The following is a 25,048-nucleotide window of genomic DNA, read 5'->3' as shown; positions in this document are numbered from 1 at the left end:
TAGAGACTAAACGAATATATATATATATATATATATATATATTTTGCCAATAATCACATATAGATTAATAGGGATGGCAATGGGGAGGGGAGGAGAGGGGACCAATCTCCCCGTACCCATCCCCGATATTTTGCGTATGTCCCCATCCCCTCCTTGTCCCCGTCAGAATTACTTGAGAGAATCCTCATCCCCTCCCCGAATAATAACGGGGGATCCCCGAAGGTCCTCGATCCCCGAATAACTAATACATTTTTTTTCGATTTTGAGTTAATCATATTAAAATAAAAAATTCAAATAAAAGTAAAGTTCAAAATATATCTTACATTAATATCTATTACAAAAGTCACATACATTAAATTAGTAAGTAACGCAACATGCAAGGAATACAAACTTATTTTACAAACTATCATAAACAAATTAATAGTCTAATACAAAATTGTTACAAATAAAATCGAATTTAGATTCAAAATTAACTTTTTCAATGGTGGCGTGGGCACTTTATAAATGTGGACTATTCCCTTTACAACACAATAGTTAAATCGGAGCAAATCAAAAGTAAATATTAGATTAGATTATATTAGATATTAAAATTGTGATTCGCTGTGGGCAATTATAACATCTAAAATTAAATAAAAAATAGATTTAAGTTTAAAATATTTAAAGAATATCAAAATTAAAAAAAATGTTTGGCTAATAGAATCTACTCGGTCTTTTTAATGTCCTAAATAAAAATTTAGAACTTTAATTAGCTAATTACGCCTACAAGTTTAATAATATAAATATTTTGATATTTTTATTTTTACCAATACTTATAATTTTATAATTCAAATTTTATTATTTATTTACTAGTAATTTTAAAAAATAAAAATTAAATAAAAAATTAAAATGGGGAAATGGGTAGGGGATGGGGATTCCACCTCATCCCCGTCCCCTCCCCGAATAAGAAATTGGGTATGAAATTATCCCCATACCCTCCCCGAATAAAAAATTGGGTATGAAATTATTCCCATACCCTCCCCGAATGGGGAAAATCCCCGAGAGTACCCGTCCCCGTGGGGATTTTTATGTGAATTTTAATCTAAATATCATTCAATATTTCTAAAATTCTATATGGGAGTGTCGTGTTTACAAACATAATAATTGCTTGAGCCGTCTAAGATCTAGTAGTTTCAGATGCATTCATATTATTTATAAGATTTTACACGAACACTCCTTGAACTTGTTAACATGTATAATTTTAACGGAGTAGTGCCATTTAAAATATTTTCAAATGATACTGTTTAAAAACGATAATAAATATTAGGTTATTGCACCTATTTTATTGGATATTTTCTCCTTAATATACCTCTCGATCAACCAATTAAGAAAAATAAATAAGTACACATTAATAATACCCATTCAAATAACAAATTAATACCGAAAAGAAAAAGAATTCTAGAGTAAATTCTAACCCCCCAACCAAGTCATCAATTCAACTTGATTGGCAAAAGTCATCAAAACCAACAAAAATTTAATTGTCTTGAATTGACTGATACTCCTAGCTGGTAATTACTTGCGATCTTGAACTGTACTTGAAGTCATTTCCTTAACTTATTGTTTTAAATTTCAAGACTACAGCGTGATCAGTCAATCGATTACGTATAGAAACTGGCGTTTCCCATTCAAAGTTAATGCAAGAAACTGAATAATTGAGCCTCTCTTACTTGTCTTATCAATTGCATGGCTACAAGGCAATGCATATCGCATGGCCTTGACAAATAATTGAATATCAGTAACATCCAAACAACTTATATAATACGTATACAAAAAGATAGCTACCACAATACTATGTATATGGTCCATGATGAATATTTAAATAATTAGTGAATCATGATAAAATTATTTATTATAAGATATTCTCCAGCACAGTGAAATTTCAATACTATTTATTAGCGTAGGCCACAACCGAACTAAATTTGCCACTATTTATTTTCAACTCATAAATGTTTTTGCCTAATAACATGACCTCTATCCAACTAGTTTAATTCTACATTCTTTATACACCACTTAAAATAAAACACATAAAGCTTATAGATAAGCTCTCCTCTCATTTTTCATTTTCTTATGTGGGTTTGATGACAATGATACATGCACAAGTGTATTATTGTGGTTTATGAATAACATGAAATTATTAATTATAACTTAGATAATTAATTACCTTTGTAATCTCAAGCAAAAAAACTTATAATTTTGGAGCCTGAGACCATAAACCTTCTCTGAGATTTCATCAGTTTGTCATAAAGATTGACAACCGAAAAAAAAAAACAATTAAAAACTAAACTATCCGTCAAAAAATAAACATTTTGATTGATTTTGAATGTAAAAAAATACTGATCATCATCCATTAATGTTATTTCTCACTTATCGTCTCATATTTTGAGAAACTTAAAGAAATTTCAATGAAACGCAATGATATAAAATCAATAGTATACCATAACACAAAACCAACAACACAGAATAATATGAAGTAAAAAAAGTAAATTCATATGGAAAACAAAATTTCATCCGTATCACAACAAATCAAGTTTATTTATACCAAATTATTGAGAAGATACTTTGATTGCAAGGCTTTCCAAGCCGTGATGTTTGACATCCTGGCTGTCCCGTATTGCCCACGTGGCTCCACGAGCATCACGGCTGGTTTAAATAATAAATAATATAATTAATTACTTCACCACATTATTAGCTTGGGGTTTAAATTAACTATTAGATTTGATTGATTATTCCCCTAAAAGGGTCAATAATCAAGGGCATTTTGGGAATACAGAAGCACGCTCCAGATGTGAAAGTAATCTTCGTTACGGAATAAACTTTGCAATTACGGATCACCTGATCTGATATAAATTAAAATAGGGTAAAAGCTTGTTTAGTCCCTATATTATGAGATTAGTGTTCATTTAGTCCCTGTATTTTTAAAAACACCTCAAAACGTCCCTGCTACTAAATATTGACACTTATGCCATTATTTTTTATTATTTTTAACTTGCTTTTACAATATTACATTTTTACAATAATGTTTCTTTTTTGGATATTAATAAAAAATTAAATTATCAAATTAAACTCAAAAATAAAATAAAAACAAAAAAGGTATATATTAATTTTTGTGGAAGCTCACGTATGTCTAAAAAATTAATATCGTAAAAAATTACATTATCAATTTTTTTAGAAAAATTAATATTTTAGCTCAAGAGTGTGTTCCACAAAAATTAATATATATATATTTATTTTATTTTATTTTTTGGTATTAAACTGGTAATTTATTTTTTTCTTTTTAATAATGTCTAAAAAAATTATTATAATAGGGTTATTTTTTTCTTTTTAATAATGCCTAAAAAATTATTATAATAGGGCAATATTATAAAAATAAGTTAAAATGAACAAAAGATAATGGCAAAAGTGTCAATAATTTAATGGTAGGGATGGTTTGAGGTATTTTTAAAAATATAAGGACTAAACGAGCACTAATTTCAAAATATAGGGACTAAACGAGCTTTTACCCATTAAAATATTTGCTTTAATTAGCTTGCATGATTAGAAAAGGTCAATGGGATACATGTTAGGGGCATTTTGGTCATTTGGAGAAGTGACACCCAACGGCCACTGAATTCCAAAACGCCCCAAAAAGCAAAGGCGACCCTACACGTGGGCCAACTTATTATCCCCATCGTCGCTATCTGCAGCTGTTGCCACAGCTCCCTTTGATAAAATTTCTATTAATTTATTTCTTCAAATTATACAATTTATTTTATTTTTTTTTCCACTGCAATATTTAGATACATTTTCTTTTCCAATTTTTCTCTTTATTACCGATATATGTATAATATAAATAGTACGCCCCTTGCGGTTTTCTTTGTTTTATTTTTATTTTAATTACCACGAAAGAAGTACAGAACAAAATAACTGAAGATTCCATTTGAGCAGCTTAATTTATAAAAAAAAAATGATCTTGCTTTCTTTATCATATTTTATTATAGATAATGTTATTGTTATTATTACTTTTGGGTTTGTTTTGAGATTGACAGGAGATCCCACAGAGACACAAATCAATAAGTAATCAAATTGGAAAAATAATAATAATAATAATAATAATAATAAATACACACACTCATCCATCTTCATAAAAACCCTTGAATACTGAATTCACCATCTTTTAATTTTGTTGATATTACTAGCTATTTCTGGAGCTAGAAAAAGCTAGCTAGCTAGCTTGCTATGATGCTGGGTGAGGGTGACAGCTCAAGTGCTCTGCTAGCAAGCTCCTCCAGCGATGCTAACGCAGTCGCCGCGGCATCAATTGGAGGAGCTCAAGACGGTGGTGCTGCTGCTTCTGATGTCGGTGGTGGTGGCTCGAATAATTCAGCTACTGAAGAAGATAAAGCGGGACGAAACGATGACGGTGACCGTAGTTTTGGTGGTAACCGGTGGCCTAGACAAGAAACTTTGGCCTTGTTGAAGATACGTTCTGATATGGATCAAGTGTTTAGAGACTCCAGTCTCAAAGGTCCATTATGGGAAGAGATTTCCAGGTGATGATTTTATTAACTTTTGTCAAAGCTAATTTCTAGCTTGTTTTGATTGAATAGGGTATGTAATTCATGCACAGAGAGATCTATGTATTCATCATTCTTTTTTTTTTCCCCCTCTTCTGCAAAATTTACAATTCTCTTGGTACTAAATGGTTTCAAATTCAATTCTCTTCTGTGATCTAGGTTTCATTAATCTAGCGTTTCAAAATTTTCATGTTACTGTTAGAATTAAACTCTAGTTGATTTGCCGATTTCAGAAATTAACATGAGGTCACTGACGATTAGGTCATCTCTTTTCCTTTTCCCTTTTTTTTTAATCAAAAAATTAAAAATTAGTATTAAATTTTATCTTTTCTTGGATTAATTATCGAAACGATCAAATTTCATGTTAATTTTATGCGTGAAAATGCTGGTAATTAAACATAGTTATTAATTAACATGGGATGAGGAAGTAAAAAGCTGTTGCTGAACTGTTATTATCAGGAAACTAGCTGAGCTTGGTTATAATCGAAGTGCCAAGAAATGCAAAGAGAAATTCGAGAACGTCTACAAATACCACAGGAGAACAAAAGATGGCCGCACGGGAAAGCCAGAAGGCAAGCATTACAAGTTTTTTGATCAATTAGAAGCCCTTGATCATCATCATCATCATCATTCAACCGCTCCTCAAGCAACAACAAAACCTCAAGCTCCGTTAATGCAAGCAATTCCATGGACTATGAATCCTCCGAGTTCAGTCCCGGCTCATATCAAGAATGTTGTTACATCAATATCAGCCGCAAACCCTATACAAGCCGTGCCTCAGAGCACTGTCATTGCCCCTCCCACAAACCCTACGGTTTCTGCAGCAGCAGCGCCGCCATTAGCCCAGCCTGTGAATAACTTACCGTATTCGTTTGCAAATGTGTCGCCGAATCTTTTCTCGAGTTCAACATCATCTTCAACTGCGTCAGAGGAATATTCTGAAGAGCGGCCAGCTGGTACGAGGAAGAGAAAGTGGAAGATGTTTTTCAAGAGGTTGACGAAGCAGGTGATCAAGAAACAAGAGGAGCTGCAATATAGATTCTTGGAGGAAATGGAGAGACGCGAACGCGAAAGAATTGTTCGTGACGAAGCTTGGAGGGTTCAAGAAATGGCTAGAATCGATAGAGAACATGAGATTCTAATCCAAGAACGAGCCACAGCAGCTGCCAAGGACGCTGCCGTCATCGCATTCTTGCAAAATATTTCAGGCCAGCAACAAATCCCCGTTAAAGAAAATCCCCAACCGCCACCGCCAACAGTAGTAGTACAGCCCGTACCAGCAGTTCCACCTCAGCCTCAGCCACCGGCTACGACTACTCCAAATAATAAGCCGGCGGCTAATAATAATAATTATGGTGGAAATGTTGTTATGTCAACAAGCTCTTCAAGATGGCCAAAAGCTGAAGTTCAAGCTTTGATCAAATTTAGGACCGAGCTGGCAAATAAGTATCAAGAAAATGGACCGAAAGGGCCTCTATGGGAAGAGATCGCAGCGGCAATGCGGAGTGTTGGATACAATCGAAACGCTAAGAGGTGTAAAGAGAAATGGGAGAATATTAACAAGTATTTCAAGAAAGTTAAAGAGAGCAACAAGAAAAGGCCTGATGATTCGAAGACGTGTCCGTATTTTGATCAACTTGATGCTTTGTATAGAGAGAAAAGCAATAAGAGTAGTGAAAATAATTCAGGTTGTTATGGAAATGTGAAGGCTGTGAATCATAACACGGCGCCGTTGATGGTGCTACCGGAGCAGCAATGGCCACTACACAATAATGATCATCTGCAGGGACAAAACCAGCCGCCATTGAATGTGAATCAAATTCAAGAAGATGACGAAGAAGAAGAAGAAGAAGAAGAAGGAAACAGTGAAGAGGGTGACGAAGAAGAAGAAGAAGAAGAAGAAGGCAATGAAGGTTATGAGATTGTACCAAACAAAGCTGCAGCAGCAGCTGCTGCTTCAATGGGGAATGCCGAGTGAGTGAAGATGAGACAAAGACGTTACAAATCACAAAACTGTGAATTCATTTCTGTGAAAATTTTTCATTGCGGTTAAAAGACGAGGGGTAATGTTTATTTTAATTTTTAAATTTTTCAGGAGGGTGTGTTCGAACTTGATGAATTAAGATGCTGGCCAAGATTTTAATATGCATGGAGTTAGATTGGAGAGTACTTACACGTGGGTTGTAGTTTATAGTGGGATTAATTTTTACTTTTTTTTTATATATATATATAAATATATTGATATTGCTTATTAATTATTAGATGAATCAGAATAAAGTGGGAGGAGCTGAGAAAGATACATGGAGGGGAAAGATCAGTTGAATAGAAAAATATATAAAGAAACTATAGCTCTAGCTTAATTTGTACCTTTTTTTATTTTTATTTTTAATTTTTCTCAATTTTTCAGTCTGTTCATAGGCAGATAGCTAGCTGAGTTTTCTACAGGCCATAATAAGAAAGAAAAGTAAAACTTCGGAGTTGTATCTTTCATTTCTGTTCGTCGGCTGTTACTTGTAAATGGGGAAAATGGTTTGTAGTGTTTGTTTTTGATTGAATTCAGAATATTTACTTGCAACTTCAAACTTCAGCAATAAAATAACTCAGCCAACAAAAAAAAAAAGAAAAAAGAAAAGGTAAATACCAGTCTGTCACCAACATGAAAGAGAGAGAAGAGGAAGCTGCAGCTAGCTTCTTTCCATAACATGCCAACATCACACATGAATAAGCAATTAATATATATATATATATATAAAATGGTCCTACCAAGAAGAATCTTCTAAGTTATCTTAAATAATAATTGTAACCCTAATAATGGTAATAATAATGTGTCAAATTATTAATATATCGATTGTGTTGACTTTCCACATAGCCATTGATAATGGTTAATTATTTTATATTGATCAACCGACTCATCATTTTATCATAAATTCGAGCTTCTAGCTCCTCTCTTAATCATATATAAATCCAATTAATTCTTCCCAAATTGATTGACGAATTTGATGTATTCATATCTTTTTGACCTTTCTATGCGTTAATGCATCTAGCAATATGCAATATGATTAATTTTCCCAGCTTCGTTTGGATGCAAAGAAAATTAATGGTGCATAGCATGCATACCCATTATAGAATAAAGGAGAGAAGGCCCACAAATTTTGAGTGGTGATAACTATACCAGCAAGAAACAGATAGATATGTAACCAGATATATTATATTAAACATATTATATGTACAGTATTTTCCATTGGAAGATGATTACATAAAGTTTCTGTTCCTATCATAAGTCGGACACAAAAATTTTATCCTTTTGTTCAGTTTTATTTCCATGGATAGGATAAGGTTTTAATTGATTGAGCTCATCTCAAATTGGAAACTGTGACTTTAACGTCACTCTACTACCCTGTCCTATGCTTACACCATTTTCATAATTATACACCCAATAAAATTTTGTAGATTTGTGTTGACTTAATAATGCCTGACCTCCACTAAAATTACTTTTACAGATACCTAATAACATGCATGATTCATGTTCACAATTAAAAAAAGAAAAAGAAAATTCATTCGATCAACAGATAAAAAGAACAAGAACCACCTAGGGATGACAATGGGGTAGGGTGGGGATGAAGAGGCCTATCCCATTTCTCACCCCATTAAAAATTTCGTCTCTATTCTCCGCCTCATTCCTCAATAAATTTAGTGAGGTGGGGATGGGGAATCCCCATGTGAGGTATGGTTTTTCCATCCCCACCTCATTCCCCATTTATTTATTTTATAGTAGATATAGATACATGATTTTAGTGAGGTGGGGATGGGGAATCCCCATGTGAGGTATGGTTTTTCCATCCCCACCTCATTCCCCATTTATTTATTTTATAGTAGATATAGATACATGATTTTAGTGAGGTGGGGATGGGGAATCCCCATGTGAGGTATGGTTTTTCCATCCCCACCTCATTCCCCATTTATTTATTTTATAGTAGATATAGATACATGATTTTAATAAATAAAAACTTAAAAACTTAAAAAAAATAATTACCATATTATAAAGTATTTAAATTATTTTTAAAAAAATCTTCAAATGTTTGAAATAATATCTTGAAATGATATCAAAATTAAAAAATGTTTGAAAAGAGCAGTATCTTAAAAGAGAAAAAAAAATATAACAATATTTTTGGTTAAATAAAAATTATATTGTAGGGTTTTCTTTTAGTTATAGCCAATTTATGTCAAGTAAAGATAAAAAGAAATTTTCTTAATTAACATTGTAATTGATTAAACAAAAATTATTAAACAAAAATTAAAAAAATATATTTATATATAATGGGGATTGGGGTGAGGAGTACAAAACTAAACCCCGTCCCATTAAAAATTTAGAAATTATTTTTCTCTTATTCCACACCCTATTTTTTAAAAATTATTTAAAATTCATCTCATTTGGGGTGGAGTCCCATGAGGCCCCATACCTATAGAGGATTTTGCCATTTCTAGAAGCACCAAGACGGTAACAATCACTCAAACCATTTCTTTTTTAACAGACAAAAAAGTGCAAAGTGCACAAGAGATATTTTCTTTTGTAAATGAATTTAGATTCACTACTAATTTGATACTTGTACTGTCTTTTAATAATTGGTGTTACTCACCGATTCATTATAAAAATTTCATATTAGTTGAGATATAAAATTTTTGTATGGAAATCAGAATATACAATAATTGACTTTGATAGACTTTTATTTTCTCTTAAATTTGTATATAAAATTTTTAGTATTTAATGAAATTATATAGTTACATAATTGCCCAATAAGCATATAGTTCATATTTATTTATTTTTTTAAATTATTGTTATTGTGTTGTCCTGTATTACCCAATTTTTTGGCTTCGGCCTGCAAATAAGTGTTATTATTATATTTGAAGAAACCTGTAATTAAAGATCATCAATAATTCATAAACATTCCAACATAATGGACTATTTGCTCATATTTCGTTACAAATCGCATCGGGTTGAAGAGAATTGAATATTTTAATAGATTGAATTCCTTATTGATGGCTGACGCTTACTATTGAAGGAACTGGAGAGACTAGTATTCGGTGATACCTACTCGTCGGGTGTGGACTTAGAATAATTATATTATTGATGAACTTAGCATATTAATATTTATGGCCATTAATTACCAAACTTTTCTAAAGTTATAGGAAAGTAAACCTTTTTATCGTACACGTCCGGAGTGAGAAAAATATCCCTAATTTTACATGTTAATAATAACGCTGGAATTATTTAAACCCACAAAAATACTCTCTATACCCATTCATTTATAATAGTTTTTATTACTAATATAATCTATACCAATATTACCTTTAAGGGTTTTTTTCCTTATTTTTTCATTTTTTTTTAAAATTGAACAAAAATTCAGCATAAACTGTGGCTTTCTAATCCTTCCTGAAAGTGGGTAAAACAATAAAAAAACTAAATCAATTCAGAATAAAGAATTTCATTCTATCATTTTAGAACTTTTAGTGAAAATATTGTGTGAGTTCCTTTACTGGCTGTGGAATGTAATTTCTCTCCCAAATTGATTTAACTTGAATCGCATTCTTTCAAGAAATTAATCTCCAAAGACTTACTTTAATTGGTCAGGCCCATTCGAATATCTTTAATTTAGATCGTTTAACACCGTATAAAAACGAGGAAAGAAAAGAAGTAGAGAAAACAAAGGAAAGAAGAAGACTAGTTGGTCACTTGCTGGTAGTAGTAAATAATGTCGGGCTATTTTTGGATTTTAAGGGGGTTTATAGAGTAAAAATTAATTTTTTAAATTTATATTATAGGTTTATTGACAAAATGGGTGTGGAGAGGAAAATTATGGATTTAAATATCCCACCGTAATAATAAATACAATCACATAAAGGTGGTTAAGAGAGTATTTGTGCTATATATATATATAAAATAATAATGACGGGTTATTTATTTACTTCAACCGAATCATAACGATCAATTGCTCATTACAGAAGGGTATTTGTCATAGAATAAAACATTACTAGAGTATTCATATCACTCTGAAAGTGCGTAAAAAAATGAAAAAGAATTCACATTCACGAAATTTTAGTTCATTATTGTAAAACCTAAATGAGACTTATTTACTTGTAACCTACTTATTTAAAGAAGTATATTATCAGCAATTCAAAAAAAAAATAAAAAAAAAGAAGTATCTTATCAGTGGCTAAAATACGTACATCTCCTCAAAAATCCTAGCATTTATCTTTTTATCCTTTTTTTTAAAAAAAAAAAAAATTTACCTTGAGTTTGAGGAAACCAGTGGGGAATACTATTCGGCTTGGGATACGGGTGTCTGGACCTAAAATGTAAACTCAGGCCAAGTCCACTAGATTGAACCACATATATATGTCAATCATGGCCCAGTTTATCTTTGTCTCCTTTGATTCCTAATATTTGAATTAATTGTTCAATTAGTTCTTATATTTTTTTTAAAAAAAACTAATGAACACCCTTAAAATGTATTTGTTTCGTAAAAATATACTCAATTATTCTCAGTTTTTCAATTGGTGCTCATCAAATTTGTTCCAATTTAAAATTATATCAAATTAAAATATAATTTTAATCTTAAAAACATTCGATAAAATAATGACCTCAGATTTCAAGGACAATATAAATAGATATAGCGATCGTATAAATAGCATGATTCTTAGATGAGATTCATTTAACTGAGTTTGGCCTCGTGTAAATACATGTTAGAAACTACTGGTTATGACATTATTAAGATGCATGCAAGAAATAATTTCTAACATTAATGGACGTCTTTAAAAATAATAATAATAATAATAATAATGAATGCAATTTTCCTTTAGGTTTATTAAAGCTGATGGTTTCTTTTATGCATTTCAACGGGCAGACCGTCAGCATTTTCTTGTCTGCCTTTTTTTTTTAAAAAAAATGAAGTATGTATGCAAATGACTTATTGGACGTATTATAGTAATGATTATTATTTTTAAATATATATAACCCTTAACTAAAAAAAAGAAATGTTTGCCTTTTGTTTTCATTATTTATTTACTATTTAAAAGGGGCACCGAAAATATCAAAAGCCAGACAAAATAGCACATAGCATTCGGAAATGCCCACATTTGGCATTCAAACAAAGACCGCATGCTACAGTCTGCAGAAAAAGCCTTTTTGTTCAGATTATATGTGTAGAGTAAATATTTATTTTTACATTAAAAGAATTATTATTTTTTTTAATTTCTTCGAAATGAAGTTAAGAAATGATAAATATTAATTATAATATCAATATGAAGCTTGAGAAACAAAACAGCATCAGCAACGAACAACTTCCAGTTCTCCTTGAAGCATTCACACGATCGATAATCACACAGCAGACATACGTAAATGCAGGAAATTTTGTTAAGATGTTCGTATTCTCTTATGAGAGCAAAAACTTTATACATGAAGAAGCTATGCATATACATGGATTAGTCTTGTTCTTTGGTTTCTCATACGTAATCATTTTATTAAGACCAAATATTCCAGAATTTTGTTCTTAATTTTTATAGCAACACATCCACCCAAGACTTTAATTAGATTAAATCTATACTTAAAAATCTACGCCAATTGATATTTAATTATGATTAATTCCAACTATAAATTACAGTCATTTTATTTTACCTCAAGGAAACCCTAACAACGATCACTCCCACGGTGAAATATTTGTTCGAGTAAAGTGAAAAAATTACCTATAGATTTTATTGTAGTGTCCAGTTCACTGAATTGCTTGCAGAAAATGATAAAAAAAAAAAAAGAAAGCCGAGTAACCAAGCATCGTTGACTTCATTCTCTATTTTGTTTCATGATTTCATTTTTCATTAATATGGATTCCTAGCTATCTATGTTGGTGATAAGTTAAAGCAGAGGCTGAAGATGCTGTCCCGGTCTTCATAAGAAAGGAAGATGAAACTTTTGTTTTTGTGGGTGTGTATGTGATAGAAGCAAGCGGTTTTATTGTCTTATACTGTTAGCGGCGAAAGCAGAATATCTCTATTCACAGCAATCAATTCGCGTTCGTGGGGCTCAGCAGCTTTTAGTGGGCAACATTTGCAGCATTTTCATCATCAAGACCTTGCATGAATTTGTAGGGTATACACTCATCAATCATCATCGACATCAAGTCAAAAGGAAATGCTGATGCCTCACATATAATGCCAAATAAGGGACACATATAATGGACAGGTAGCTAGCTTTCTGATAAATAATTGATTTATGCCTTTTTTCCCCCCACTTTTAACTAGATCTTTGTTGTATAACTCATTTGAAGATAATGCTTGCAAATGCAATGTTATAAGATCAATCAAGCATTTTGCGTGAGCTGTACTAAATGGCCAAAAGACTCTCTCAAAGGCACAATACAAAACTTTTTTTTTTCTTTTTTTGAATCAACAATATGAGGTTGATTATACATGAATTTTCGATTTCGAAATAACTCCACCTAAATCCTGTTTGGAATTGAGATGCTGTAACATTTAAGTTACAGCTGCAGTAAAAAAGAAAAAAGAAATTGTAACTATGAAACAAAAGTTAATAATATGTAGTAAATATAAATTTTAAATAATAATTTTGACAAAATTATTAAAGATATAATGACTTTTTCATCGTACAAGTGAAAAATCATATGAACATAACTTTCAAATTACAGCATTTAATGTTTACTAAATATTTAAGTGTTACAGCTTTCAAGTTACAACTGCCTAATCTCAATCCCAAACGCACCATTAATATCCACCCTAAGAAATGATGAAATTGAAACTGTATCTCGGCGGATTGATGTACGTAGGACATGTCAAGAAATATCATTAGATTCGCATCTATGGGAGGAATACAATTCGTTGCATTTGTCCGTTAAAAAGATTTATGGGGATTGGAATTTATAGTTTGTAATTCATTCAATTCCGCTATCTTTCACACTATTGCTCGAACTTACCCACCACCAGTTTAGGTGTGTTTTTAGATTATGTTAGGACACTATCTCACGTTGAACGAGGATGCTGTCGGATTATTTACATAAACTCGAGATAGTTATTAATTTTTTAGCTAGTTTTTGTCAATGAACTAGGCATTTAGGCTTGGATTCTATAGATTTAATAAGTTCTTTTTCTAACATGGTATAAGAGTTAAAGTCCTTGTTCGATACATCTTCAAACTCCGAAGGTATGAGTTAGACCCGTAAACTAAGCTTGATCTATAAATTAAATAGCGATTCATATTCGAACTCCAAGCTTTAGTTATTATAGAGAAGCACTGTATCTTTCGTTTTATTATATATTTTCGCATTATTTTTCTTAATTAAGAATAAGAGGGTATGTAAAAAAAAAAAAAACGCTGAAGCAAACGAGGTAATCCCCCTGTAACTGCAATCCCTAATCGATTTCTAGGTACTGACACAATGAATTCAGTGGGCACCAAATTTAATAATTAATTAGCAGCTGATGCTGATACAAAGGAAACTGTTTGTGAATGAGTAAATAGCTCCCTTTCCATGAAAAAACTGGAAAGATTCCCCTGTGGACCCTCTAAATTAAAAGTCCATTACCGCATGTGATGCTGCCCGCTTGTGTGGGGAAGTTCCAATTGCAAGGAGCTGGCTAAAAATCCCCACAATTTAACCTTTTTATATATACTAGTGTATTTTAGAACATATATTTTAATTCAAAAATTATACTGTAATTTATAGTATTAAAATATAGTTTGTAGTTGTAAATCAAATCAATAAATTCTGCAACACTGTAACATCTATCAAAATTTTATTACCTTTCCTCTTACCACACAAGAAAGTCTGTGCAACGTTAAAACCAATATAACTAACATGTGTGATTGAATTTAATATAATTAACGGTAAAATATTAATTTTTAAAATAAATAAACACATGACACAATATCATTTGTTTATTATATAATTGACTGATGTAATATGTCCGACGTATTCTAAAATTTCTCTGCAGGCACATTAAAAATGTTATAATAATAATAATAATAATAAAAGCTGAGCCAAAATTATCAGAACAAAAGCAAAGTCACCATTTTTCACATTTATACCACCATGAACTGACAACATAAATAAACAAAAATACAACGCTAGTTTCTGCTTGTTTTTATTCTGTGGAACCTGAATCTCTCTCTCTCTCTCTACTCTCTCTTTCCCTCAACCTATTTATTTAGCCCAAAAAAATAAATAAATTATGAAAATAAAAATAATAAATAAACATATAATCCCACAGACCATGAGCTAGCAACAAACCGCCCATGTGCATGCTCTTGCGTATACTTAACTCCAAATATTCCCCCACCGCTATTATAACCGCCGCTGCCGTCGGCAATGGCGGCTACGCTCTTCAGGAAAAATGCCCCCAGATAATTGCTTCTTGGACTTAACTCTGGAACTCACTCATTTGCATCCATTGAATTCACTGGCTTATTGTTTGGTACGATTTCAAAGCCACCCCCATCATCTTCTTCTTCATCATCATCGCCATCTTTGTCATCTTCTTCGACGTTCTGGTCACTTTCTATATCTTCCATAGCCTGATCATCTTGCTGATGCTCCGGCTGCGGCGGCCATTGCTGCTCCGGCCTTACCATTAATGGTACTGAATTTTCAGGCTTGAGTAGTTGATTGGAAAGTACTGATGACGACGTCTCAAGTTTATTCCTCTCTTTGTACAAAGCATCAAGCTGATGAAAATATGGACACGTTTTGGAATCCTCAGGCCTTTTCTTATTGCTTTCTTTCACTTTCTTGAAATACTTGTTTATATTCTCCCACTTCTCTTTGCATCTTTTGGAACTCCGATTGTAGCCTAGCCTCCTCATCCCAGCTGATATTTCTTCCCACAACGGCCCTTTTGGTCCATTTTCCTGATACTTGGAGTCAAGACTTGTCCTCATCTTTATCAGCGCTTCTACCTCAACTTTAGGCCATCTTGATGAACTTGTTCCTCCTGTGTAATTGTTTCTCTCTCCACCGTTATCCGTTTTCGTTCTCTCTATACTAAAAACAGGCTGCTGCTGATGCGGCGGCGGCGGCGGTGGTGCAGGTGCTGGCGTCGAAATTGGCTGCAGTGGGGGCGGCTGTGATTGAACTGGTGCGGGTGCGGGGACTGGAGGTAATATTATTGGTGGAGCAGGAATACTGTTATTACTAGTACTTATAACAACTTGGCTGCCGGGGTTTTGCTGTTCGGCTAACTTTTGCAAGAAAGCCATGACAGCAGCATCTTTGGCTGATGCTATTGATCTTTCCTGGCCTAGAATTTCTCTCTCTCTATTGATTCTTGTCATTTCTTGCATTCTCCAAGCCTCTTCTCTAACCATTCTTTCATGTTCGCGCTTCTCTATAGCTTCCAAGAATTTCATCTGTAGCTCCTCTTGCTTGTCCACCACTTGCTTCATCAGCCTCTCAAAGAAGTCCCTCCATTTCCTCTTCTTGTTCCTCCTCCCTTCCAGTTCCAAGTCCGATGATGTCGATGAGGATGTCGAATTCGATGGCAGGTCTGGTGATATGTTATGAAATGAAGATGGGATGTTGCTTTGTGATGGATAATTTGTCGTTGCTTGTGGTGGGGGTAAATTTGTAGGGTTTGTTGCTGCTGCTGATGGAAATGACGGAATCGCACCACTGCTTGTCAGGTTTGTTAAGTGGGGTACTGTGATGTGCTGTGTTGTTGTTGATGGAACAATGGTAGTGCTGCTTGGAGGATTATTAGCCGCCGGCATTGCCACTGATACTGCCGCCGCCGACACTGAGGCTTGATGAGGCTTTAGTGATGGAGATTGAAGCTGTGGTGGGTGGTGATGTTCAAAAGCCTCTAATTGATCAAAAAACCGATAAGTTTTGCCTTGTCCTTTGCTGCTTCGGCTATCTTTGGTTCTCTTGTGATACTTGAAAACGTTCTCGAACTTCTCCTTGCATTTCTTGGCACTTCGATGATAACCAAGCTCCCCAAGCTTTCTGATAATATATGCAACAGAACAGTAAAACGTTCAATTTAAAACTAGATTGATCAAACTCCATTTCTGTTACTATCCCATTCTATCAGATTCAGCAATGAATCAAAATACATTGGAATTAAGAGCATTTGACACATAAAATGAACATAAGCATGCATTAATTCAGACTGATTATTCATTGAATTAGGAACAAGGTTTAAATTTGCAGTAGTGGTAAATTTGTAGACATAAGATAAAAAGAAAGTTTTACAATTCTTCTGAAGTTAACCTGGATATTGAAAATAACTAGTACATACAAAACCTGCCGTTATATATATAATACATATAAACACAATTTCAGATTATTACTACTCCCTATGAAATATGTTGGAAAAGGCCAGTGCCGGCAGAAGCGAAACAAAACAAATATCACAAGTGTCTAAAAATCTAAATTCTGACTCTGATTCTTTTCTTTTGATCCTGCATAATTCTCTTAAAATAAGCATTCAATTTTTATTTTATTTTATATATCTATATATTTAATAAAAATGAAACAAGAAGGTAAAATAAAATAAAATGAAATAACCGAAAATTAATTTACTATCAATGTGACTGTCTGAATAAGCATAAACTGTGAAAAGGAAGCTCAAAAATATATCAAAAGAAGAAAAAAGGAAACACTTTTCAAGAAAATTCAGCTCATAGATCTCGACCTAAGTGCTCAAAATTCAATTGAATTAATTATACTTATCATCAACAATCAATTCAATTGATAATTAATTAATCTCACCTGGAAATCTCTTCCCACAATGGACCTTTAACACTAGCATCACGAAAGACCACGTCCATATCTGACCTAATTTTCAAAAGAGCCATAGTCTCTTGTCTTGGCCACCTGTTCCCTCCGAAACCTCTCTCGGCTTCATCCAGAACCCTACTTTTATCATCTTCACCAGAATTTGAGCTGCCAAATATGCTCCCAGCAGCTTCACCACCTCCTTCATTCTCAGCCTCTCTGGCAGCTACCGTTGCCGTGGCGGTGGCTGTGGCGGTGGTGGCGGCAGCAAGATCACCAGATACACTTGCCTCCCCTACAAGCATAGATGGGACAGCAGCTTGGACTCTTCCTCCTCCTCCTCCTTGTAACGGTTACAGCAACGAAAGAAAATAAATGGAAGGGAAAAATAAATAAGTAAAAATTATGTCACAAAAGAGAAATAAGAGTAGAAGAAAAAGAAGAAGAAGGGTGAATTCGCTTTAAAAGGGTTTTATGAAGATGGCTTGTACGCTGAATTTATTATTTTATTTCAGCTGTGGGATCTGCTTGTCAATCTCAAGAAGCTGCTCTTCTTTTCTTCTTTTCTTTTCTTTTTTTTTTTTCCTTTTTAAAAATCTATTAAAATTATTTTTAATTATTTTTTTTCTCTTTTCTTTTAGCTGCGGAATCTTCAGTCTTTTTTATTTTATTTTTTTATTTATTGTGGATTAAAAATCACTAAAGAGCGTGGTGAGTGGTGACTTGGGCTTCTGTCTCTCGGTAATAATAATAGAGGCACAGAAAGATATATTTATAAAATAATAATAATAAATAAATAAGAGTATTTAATAAAAATTTATCAACAGCACCACAAAGAGACGATGGTAATAATTAGTTGGTTTTTGTCTGTCCAGCTAAATTTAGTTAAGAGCCGACTCATGTAGGTCAGCTTTATATCTTTATATAAATTTTTAAAATTTTTATTCATTGTCTTCAACTTTTTATTATTATTATTTTTTTTTTTTTTACTTTTTCTTTTATTCATTTTGGAGATGAATAAAATAATGAGGCTATGTCAGGTTTTTTTTTTAATGCGGCGCAATTCAACATTTTGAGTTGCAGCAGCGGTTGCCTATTCTTGTTACGAAATGACTTACGTACCCCTAACAGGGGTCGGATTGACCTTTAATCATTGAAAGAAATCCAGATTAGTGATCTTTAGTTGTTTGTGAAAAATGTATTTTCCTTTTATTAGGGCATACTGCATCTGCCCAAAAAGCCCTTGATTGAATGAAACAATTTTGGTTCTTCATTTCTGACATGAAAACAATTATTTTTAAAATTACTTTAATATAATCAATTAAAGGAAGTTGTTATTTGTTATTTTACCCCCTGAATTTGACCTAATTACAGACAAACCTATATTTAAAAAATAATAATAATAATAAGCAAAGATCTCTATTATAGGAAGATTTGCAGTACATTTTGTTAACTTTTAGGAGAGGTAATCTCCAAATTTTTTTTTTTTTAACTTTCAAAAGAAAAATTTTATAAAGACTTTCATAATATCAATAAAGATATTTCATGAATTTCAAAATTACCAAGTTTTTGTATTAAATGTTTGTCGAACATTAGGGGAAGAAAATGTATTTAAATGAGTTGTTTGATCAAACAACTAAAGTTACATATTAGAGTGGAATAATAGTATTAAAAACAAGTCTTAGCAAACCCCCTCAGGTGAAATATGGATTGAAATTTAGAATGAGAACTCGTACATGGACCAAAAGCCAAGAAAACGGAAGAGTGAGCCGAAAAATTGAAGTTAAAATAACTGAATTAGGGTTTACACGTCGGAGATCAAACTTGTAATTTTACCTTTGATATCATACTAAATTAATTTTTTGATCCAAAACTTAAGATTATAGATAAGATCCTGACAATATTGTTAAAGTCGATTCTTGACATAACATTTAATATTATAAGTGTTATTTGAAAAGAAAAAAGAATGGAAAGTAGAATTTAAATTTTAAACTCCAAATAAATGGCTTAAAAATTAACATGTCTTGAGATTCAACTCGTTGGTTGAGACTGTGTGGTAGCGTAAGAAGGCCGACTTTGATGGCGACAATTCTAGTGTGTGTTCTAAACGAAATTATTTTGATTTCATAATTATTCAAAAGAAAAAATTTCACCCCATGAGCTTTATCTTGAAAATGAAAATTAAAAAAAAAGGGACAAATTTTGAGGTGGGATCCACTATTGAATTAAAAACTTGTTAGATGTAGGTCTTGCTAACAGGCCATGCCATTTATGAATAGAAGTAAATGGTGTCCAAATTCAGTTGATTGCAAACCTACCGTAATAAATAAGATCCAAATTTTAATGGCTATGATTAATACAATCAATCATGATTCGAAAATAATTGTGATTTTTTTTGGGGGACCATTTTGATTGATATAGCTTTTGATTTATTTGGATGTTCTGTTGTTGGATTTAATTAAGAAGAGACTCTACATGTCTTTTGAGTGTGGGAACCATAAATTTGTGATATCAAATTATCTAGCTTGTGCTAATTTTAGAGCATTTGTTGTTTGGTTTTCAAAATCTTGAGGTCTTTTTCAATGCACTTACAATAGAAAATGACTTGTTATTGTGATAAGAATTCTTGAAATTCCTTTCTAATCTTTAGCTTTTGTGTGTATGTGTTTTTTTTTTTTTATATATATATATAAAAAATTAACTGTATGCATAGTTCATGATTAAAAATCAATAGCGTTATGGTATACAAATTAAGTATATCTCTACTATGTAAAACCTAATATTACTCCTAAAAAATAATCCTGAAATAATAAGAATATAATTGTTATTTTTTTTTAATTATCCAATTAAACATTTCGTTGGTTATATTTCCTATAATGAAACCAACGACATAGGGAACATGAATAAGATGTTCTAAAGAAAATGCAGATATTTTGGGTTACGTAGGATCTGATTATATGGGATTAGATGCTTTCCCAAATTATTTGTTCAAAATTTGATGAAAGTTTTGTCATTGAAGGAGAAATTTGCTCATAAATGGTGAGGACTTTTTGGATCAATAAATGTTCTCAAAGCCAAAAGGTTTAACAAGTCAAAACTTAAAGACCTTCGCAACCTGAAGTGAAAATGAAAGAAAAGCAAATGTTAGGAATCATAATATCAAATCAAAACACCAAGAAAATTGGGGAGAAAAATAAAAAATAGAGAATTTAATTTTAACCGTGTACCCATCAAATTCAGTGGCTCAATTATTGAGCCAAAAAAACAAAAAAAAAAAAAAACCCCCAAGTAGGATTTGCACGACACATAATGCGAAGGAAGGTGGGACCCAATTAATGAATAAGGGGCAATAAATGTAGAAATAATCAGAGGAGAAGTTAATAAACTATCACAGCATGATTATGTGCGGAAATTACAAAATTAAAAAAAAAAATGTTAGGGGCAATTTTGTCAACTAAAAAGAGGTAAATTATTGGTCTTTGCAAGAAACATAGAAGGGTATTTTAGTCCAAGAGTGTGATAAGGTAGGTAACGACCCGAGGGAGAGCGGGCACCGTTTAATTCTATTTTAGAGAAGGGTGAAGGCTACGCAATTAATCACTACAAAAAGTTATCAATTTAATATATATCACCATAGCAACATTTACTTTGTTCTAATTAAAGCCATTTCGATAACATACAACAAAAGTTTTTTTTTTTTTGTTTTTATAATATTAAAACAACCATTTATAACATAAATAAGACGTTGTTTGATGTTACAAATCTACTATATTATCAAAATTTATATATTAATTTCATATATGGATTGTTAAAAAAATAGTCAAATGCTTTATAATTATGTAGTCGAATATGCAGCCAGATAATCATTTCATAATATCTTAACCAGTTTAAAGAAAAATATATCCAAAAAACATTGGTATTCAATCTCTCTCTCTCTCAATATTACACAGTGAACACTGTAAATTTAAATGTTGAGATCTTGTATTTCTAAAATATTTCTTTTTTGAGTGATGTATGTTGTAATGTTGATGTTGTTACGTATACTTTGCTTGGGACTGAAAGCAAACTATTTACTTAGTTTGTTTTTTTTATATAAAGGATGCTTCGCTGGCAGGAGTTATGAAAATAGCTGGACAGACGTATTAGATGCCTTGTAGATTTTTCTCTGGGTGGATTGATGCTTTCCCACTTTGTCTATCCAATATTTCATGCCCACTCTATTATTGTTATTTTTATTTACAGCCTTAGCTACGCTAAACTTATACGTACAAAAACTTCCTTAAATCTCTCTCTCTCTCTCTCTCTCTCTCTCTCTCTATCTTTCTGTGTGTGTGCGCGCGCGTGCATGTGGGTGTACGTGTGTGTATAACACTAAACTTTTTAACACATAAACAAATCAGTTTTAATTTTGTAGTAATCTTATATATAATCAATTTGAATATCCATGTGAAATGATCATATTTCATTGAGAAAATACTATGGACAAAAAAGAAATTAGATCTAACAAAGGAAAAACCGTCCATGCCCAGTAATGACTATTTCATTGATACAAATTTTACAAATTAAATTTTGTCATAAGTTGTCATCCAATAACGTAAATATGAGTTTCATGTTGCATTTACAATATTAAGAGAGAAAAGAAAAAAAAAAATGAAGGTTGTTACGATGTTATGGTTTTGTATTTTTCCAGCATTGATATTTTAATTAAGTCGAGTCAAGTCTAGTGGTTTTATTCATGAAATATGGATTCAGAAATAGCGAAATTGATTTGAAAAGAGATTTTGATGGTTTGATAATACATCCTATTTGCCCTAAAAGTTTGCATGATTATATTAAACGTCACAAGTGTGGTTAGTCTCTCTCACCAGTCACCACCAAACAAATACTTAGAACTTGTGATGAAAAGTGAGATGGGTGCATGCTACCACACACGAAATTGCATGGCAGCTAGCTAGCATTGCTCCATTTATCCAAGTCTAGTAAGATAATTATACAGGCCGCCGCATTGTTATTGGCTAAAATGAATTAGTTTAAATTAATTAAGGCATGAATCATCGGACACCCATTCTTATTATCATTGCAGAGCAACTACGGCGGCGGCAGATATGGATTTGCTGCTTGGGTTTTTTGAAGATTTCGTGGAAGTAAAATATGAAAAGTTGACGGCAAAGAACGTGAAAGCACATATATTCTCTGCTGCTTGCTACCATTTTGAAACCTGAAATATCATGATAGTCAATTAATTGATGCCAAAAACGCGGAGAATCCACCCACAACAAAACTGATGTTATGCGTAATCGAAAGTGGTCAGTGCTTGAAAAATAATGAGACAATGATAGTGCTTAAAACCTTTTTTTTTTTTTAAAAAAAAAAAAAAAACAATTAATGGAAATTTTTGTTTGCTGATCACGTCATTGGAGAGAACACTGACTGCGCCACAACTTACTTATGCTGCTGCTATATAGAAAAAAGAATCATCTGCAGTTGATATGCAGCAATCATCAGGATACCTTGGGATTATTTAAGGTCTTTATTTTTTTTTTTTTTGACCTGCCACTTACAAAAGAAAACTTCTATTAACAAATTAAATATGCATAATTGTTCTTTTCTGTTTTCTTATCGTGGCAGCAAGATGTTTATTTCATCTAACACATATACTAAAATGTACTCGCAACATGTATTATTGTTCGCTTAAGTATTTTTCAAGTAAAACATGCCAAAAAAATATTAATAACGTAAAACGATGGTTTAACAATTATGATTTTCTAAGATAAATTATTGTACCAACAAGAAACAAGAGAGACACTCATAATACTTAAAATTTTACGAAATTGCAAGAAAAGGAAAACTAATTTGCCAGTCACACCAGGCAAGAGGCTATTTATTTATAAAGTAATAAAAATGAGCATTAATATTGCCAGTTACAAGAGACAAAAGGTTATTTACATATATATATTTAAAAAAAAAAATAAGAAGAAGATTGGAGCATGGATTTTCAATTTGTTGAGATGGCAAATAATAATAATAATAAATAAATAGAACATATGCGGACAAATGAGTTTACATAGCGGCTGAAAAAGGTAAATAGATGTATGGCTGACATTTTTAATTTTACTGGCTGGCCGGCTGGCTGGCTGGCTGGCTGGAAATTGAAAAGATTTACAGATGTAGACAAAAGGTTTATTTTCACATGGTGGCCATGTGCATGTGATATGTGAATGTACTCTTCTTACATCTTCTTCTGTCTACCATGTGGATTAAAACTCTCTCATTTATCTGTCACCAGCTAAGCAACCCACCAAGTTGATCCTTTTCTTTTTTCTCTTTCTTTTAATTTATTTTTCATTTTTTATTATCTTTCTTCGCCTTTTGAGCTCATTGCAGCAGCACAATCTTTAGGAAAGTTTTGATTAGATCCATCTTCCGATTTTAAAAGTTTACTCTAATTGGGGGCTTACCTTCCCAATTTGGAAAATGGGCACAATTCTCTCGTATAGAAAGTTTCTGAAGAATTTACCTTCTCTCTTGAGCTGCGAATATTTTTATTATTTCATAAGTTTTTTTTTTTAATTTTTTTATTTCAAGTCAATTATTACTCACGAATATATATTTACTCATGTGAATGCTCGGATCCTAAAAGATTTTTAAAGCCTTGAAGAATAAGTCTATGATGTTTGGTGGCAAAGCTTCATAAATTTTGTTAACGCGATGAATTTTAGAAAAAAAATTGTGGTGAATTGACAAACATTAGAGAAGAAATTTCTTTTTTATTTGGTTCATCCTTTTTTTAAAGAATTACTAAAAGTTGGCATGTGCGTACATTTCTCAATGAGCCCACCAAGCATACACCAGTTAACCCTCAACCCCAATTGCCTTGGCGAATCACCTATCACTTGAGTGTGACCCATCAACATGGACTTAAAAAAATTGAAAAAAATAAAAATATTGTGAGCATGACTTTGTCTGTGTGCTTTCATCAATTATGGCATTTGTCACTTTTCTCATAGCTTTATAGACTATGCTTTTCTTCATTCTAATTAGCCACATATTAAACATTATAAAGCAACATTATGCTATGAATTTCAATCATTATTTTTCTTTTTTTCTTTTTTGTCACCGCCGCTAATTTTAACCAATATCATATTAACAACTATATCTACCTAATAGCCATTCATTTAGAACCTTCGATGGTGATTTGTCTTATGCATATTATAACACCTAGAGCGAGCGAGCGAGCGAGCGAGTTTAAAAAATCAACAATAATAGGGAAAAAAAATGAATGTGAGTTCGTGAGAGTAAATTGCAAGCAATCAAATGATGTGCCGAGATCTCATTCAGTACCTAAGACTAAAGTTTACAGCTCTTCAAGTTAATTAAGCTGCCATGGCATACAACTTAATTAATTCAATTAGTTGTGTCAATGGAACATGGAAGCATGTGCATGCACATAACCATGCCAATTTGAGAATTGATTATATTATGGAAGCAGGCCATGTTACTTTCGATAGTTTTTAAACTTTAATTTAGTGTTAAACAAAATGTAACTACAAAATAAAGATTAATAATATGTAATAAATATGTTATTAAAAAATAATTTGGACAAAAATAGTTAAGATATTATAAATTTTTCATCATACAAGTGGTGAAACAAATCAACTTAACTTTCAAGGTATAATAGCT

At 32.1% G+C, this 25,048-nt stretch overlaps 2 protein-coding genes across 2 annotated transcripts; one reads left to right on the top strand and one right to left on the bottom strand.

Moving 5' to 3' along the window:
- The first annotated feature begins 4,134 nt into the window (after nucleotides 1-4,134).
- LOC18040860 (trihelix transcription factor GT-2) lies at nucleotides 4,135-7,120 on the top strand. The gene is made up of 2 exons (XM_006434393.2): nucleotides 4,135-4,565; nucleotides 5,049-7,120. Exons 1-2 carry the CDS (start codon nucleotides 4,252-4,254, stop codon nucleotides 6,565-6,567), a joined length of 1,833 nt encoding a protein of 610 aa, XP_006434456.1. The 5' UTR covers nucleotides 4,135-4,251; the 3' UTR covers nucleotides 6,568-7,120.
- A 7,530-nt stretch (nucleotides 7,121-14,650) lies between these two features.
- On the bottom strand, nucleotides 14,651-17,939 carry LOC18040859 (trihelix transcription factor GT-2). The gene is made up of 2 exons (XM_006434392.2): nucleotides 17,363-17,939; nucleotides 14,651-16,594 (listed from the first exon to the last, which is right to left on the bottom strand). Exons 1-2 carry the CDS (start codon nucleotides 17,671-17,673, stop codon nucleotides 15,028-15,030), a joined length of 1,878 nt encoding a protein of 625 aa, XP_006434455.1. The 5' UTR covers nucleotides 17,674-17,939; the 3' UTR covers nucleotides 14,651-15,027.
- Between the last annotated feature and the right edge of the window lie 7,109 nt (nucleotides 17,940-25,048).

This window comes from Citrus clementina, unplaced genomic scaffold (assembly GCF_000493195.1).
Source record: "Citrus clementina cultivar Clemenules unplaced genomic scaffold, Citrus_clementina_v1.0 scaffold_5, whole genome shotgun sequence".
NCBI classification, from domain to species: Eukaryota; Viridiplantae; Streptophyta; class Magnoliopsida; order Sapindales; family Rutaceae; genus Citrus; species Citrus x clementina.
This window is presented reverse-complemented; position numbering and strand designations above follow the sequence as displayed.